The sequence below is a fragment of the Trachymyrmex cornetzi genome, unplaced genomic scaffold, assembly GCF_001594075.2.
Source record: "Trachymyrmex cornetzi isolate Tcor2-1 unplaced genomic scaffold, Tcor1.1 scaffold1346, whole genome shotgun sequence".
Taxonomy (NCBI): domain Eukaryota; kingdom Metazoa; phylum Arthropoda; class Insecta; order Hymenoptera; family Formicidae; genus Trachymyrmex; species Trachymyrmex cornetzi.
The window spans coordinates 33,405-36,149 of NW_017295924.1; the positions used below are offsets into that span (position 1 = coordinate 33,405).

General features: G+C 27.7%; 1 protein-coding gene across 1 annotated transcript in view; it reads left to right on the top strand.

The window, feature by feature from the left end:
- LOC108770812 (uncharacterized) overlaps positions 1-1,516 on the top strand; it is a 4,516-nt gene extending 3,000 nt beyond the window's left edge. The window contains exons 9-10 of the mRNA XM_018522537.1: positions 694-854; positions 1,443-1,516. Of these exons, the coding sequence (XP_018378039.1) occupies positions 694-854; positions 1,443-1,516 (235 nt within the window). The remainder of the gene's footprint in view (positions 1-693; positions 855-1,442) is intronic.
- The last annotated feature ends 1,229 nt before the right edge of the window (positions 1,517-2,745 follow it).

Here is a 2,745-nt window from a genome sequence, read left to right on the forward strand (position 1 = left end):
TTACTTTTAAAAATCGGTAACTAGTAACGGTAACTTGTTACTTTTCCTACTCGGTAACAAGTAACTGTAACTTGTTACTTTTAAAAAGTAACTTTCCATTCCCTGCATATATATATATATACATATATATTTTTTAAAAATAACTGAAATTTAATTATTAAAGATTATTCAATTTTGTTCAGTCTTTCAATTTTTCAATATTTTTTTCAATTTCTCAATATCTATTATTTGATATATTATGTTTGTTTAAGATCTCAATTTTGCATCTTAATATTTTATTATTAAATTATACTATTTCAGCACTATTGAGCACAGACAAGATCAAGAAAAACTACCAAATATAAGTAACATTGACGAAAGCTTGGAAGATATAAATGCTTTACTAAAAAGACAATCACTAGAAAGATATCCTTCGAAATCCATTTTAGGATCTCCTATCACGTATTTTGAATTTTTTGTTGTTGTCTAGTAAAGAGCTAAACATAACGATATTCTAAGTGTGTATTTAACAATTTTTATAAATAGATATTTGTAAATCATTAATCGAAAGTTTGAAAAAAGCATAAAATTATTTATTGCTTTGTTTAACAAATTTTACATAGCTCTTTCTCCTATGAAACTTAGCATATTGTTATCTCAATTTTATCATTTATTAAAAAATTGTTTGATATAATAAAAATATTGTTTTACTAGTAGCTCAAATGGGATTTTGGAACCCGAACTTACAAGTAAAGATATTTTGGCTCAATTAGAAGTTTTTTGGTTTAACGAACCGTGTGTCAAGTTCAGTCAGCTTATTCCAAAGGATATATTTACAGCAGAGGATGCTGCTGATGCTTTTAATATACTTCTCGGTAAGTGTTACTACGTTTGTAATATGTTTACTACATTTAAATTATATTTACATTAAAAAAAATTAAATAATAGATAATTTTATCTTATTTTCTTATTTTATTTGCTTAATATTATACAATTCGTTCATAGAGTTGCATGCACAAAAAAAGCTTATTCTGCAGCAGGCTGAGTGTTTTCGTACTCTACGAATTTGGAAAATGGGAAAGTAAAATTAAATAATTAACTAATATAACTGAAGCATCGTATACATTTAATTATAATGTTAATTTTATAAAATTTAATTTAATATCATATATATTTACATCGTGGAATTTATTTATATTATTTTTAATGAATAGTAATTTAAATTTTCTTACTTTTAACTTGTTCACGGAAGAAGAAAAATGCGAGACGCTATTAACTTTTAGCAATTTGAGGAAAAATGATTGCAACGTTTTCTTGAATTATTATTGTTACTTTTATTTAGTGAAATACTTCATGTTTTAAAGTATTTAACGTTTTAATAGAATGGAAAAAATTTGATCTGCAATACTTATTTTATATGTATATTTGTTAAATTATCATTTTATTTTTATTATTTTTACAAGTACTGCAAATTATCATTACTGTAATATATTATTTAGTAATATACCTTATGTTAAAACCTTTGATGTTTCAATGAAACAGAGAAAGATTTAATACGCAATATTCGTCTATACGATGTATATGCATACATTATTTTTACGTATTTATGAGCGTGAATTTATTCTTTTAACCATGCTAGAAATTGTTGTGCATTGATTATAAAAATTGCGATATTTTAATAAGAATACAAGAGATGAAATGTTTATTTTATATATTCAAGAGATTATAAATATATCCATAAATATTTATACAAGTATCGAAATCAGCAATGAGACACTTCTAGCACAATTAAAATATAAAACAATAAATTATATTTTGCAGTTTTTATTTTACATTTAGCCTGATTCTGTTTATGCTTATGACTTAATAGAATAATTAGATCCTTTAGAAATTAAACCATTAAAGAGATCTATTGAGAAAATTGAAACAGGGAATATTGATGATTCAGACATACAGTTCAAATTATAAGAAAGATTTAAATGATATTAGAAAGTTGAGAATTTGAATAATTTTTAATAATTGAATTTCTATTTTAACAGCTTCTCAAATGTGATTATTAATGATTTTATATTTCTCGATGTAACAGATTGTTATCTAATAACTAATAAACATATTAAAATTAATGATTTTGTTGATAAATTTGACTGCCAATGAATTTCACGGATTGTCTTTTTATCAAAAAAATCTGGAGACACTGGTAGTGGCGCTAAGCCAAGCGCAGCGACACTGCCGTGGATACTATACGCGAATCTGTCAAGATTTCCAGACGGCGATTATGGGATCTCAATAACGGCTGTCCCGATTGAGTTCTAAGTGTGCTCAATCGATGGCATCCGCTCGGAATATATAATGAAAGTGTTTTTGTTTTTTTCTCTACGTGCTCTACGAGCGGAGATATTGCGATGTAAAATGATGCAAAATCCGAAATTGAAACTTTTCATTTAAGAAACGTCATCGTCGTCGTCGTCGACAAGGCTATGGGGTGGGGGATATGACCTTTTGGATTTTTCGGCGCTAGAGGTAAATATGGCGCTGGCAATGTGCATGGTCACATCACACATGTGTCCGTTTTCTGTGGCTGATGATTAGGTTAGGAAAACTGTCACATTGATGGCATAGGGTGCTTTCCAGCAAGGACACAATCAAACACAATGTAACACAGGGTGCTTTCCAGCAAGGACACAATCAAACACAGTGTAACACAGTGAATCGTTTCATCCTTGTTTAACGTAAGCAAACAACAAGGATATATGATTCACTGTGTTA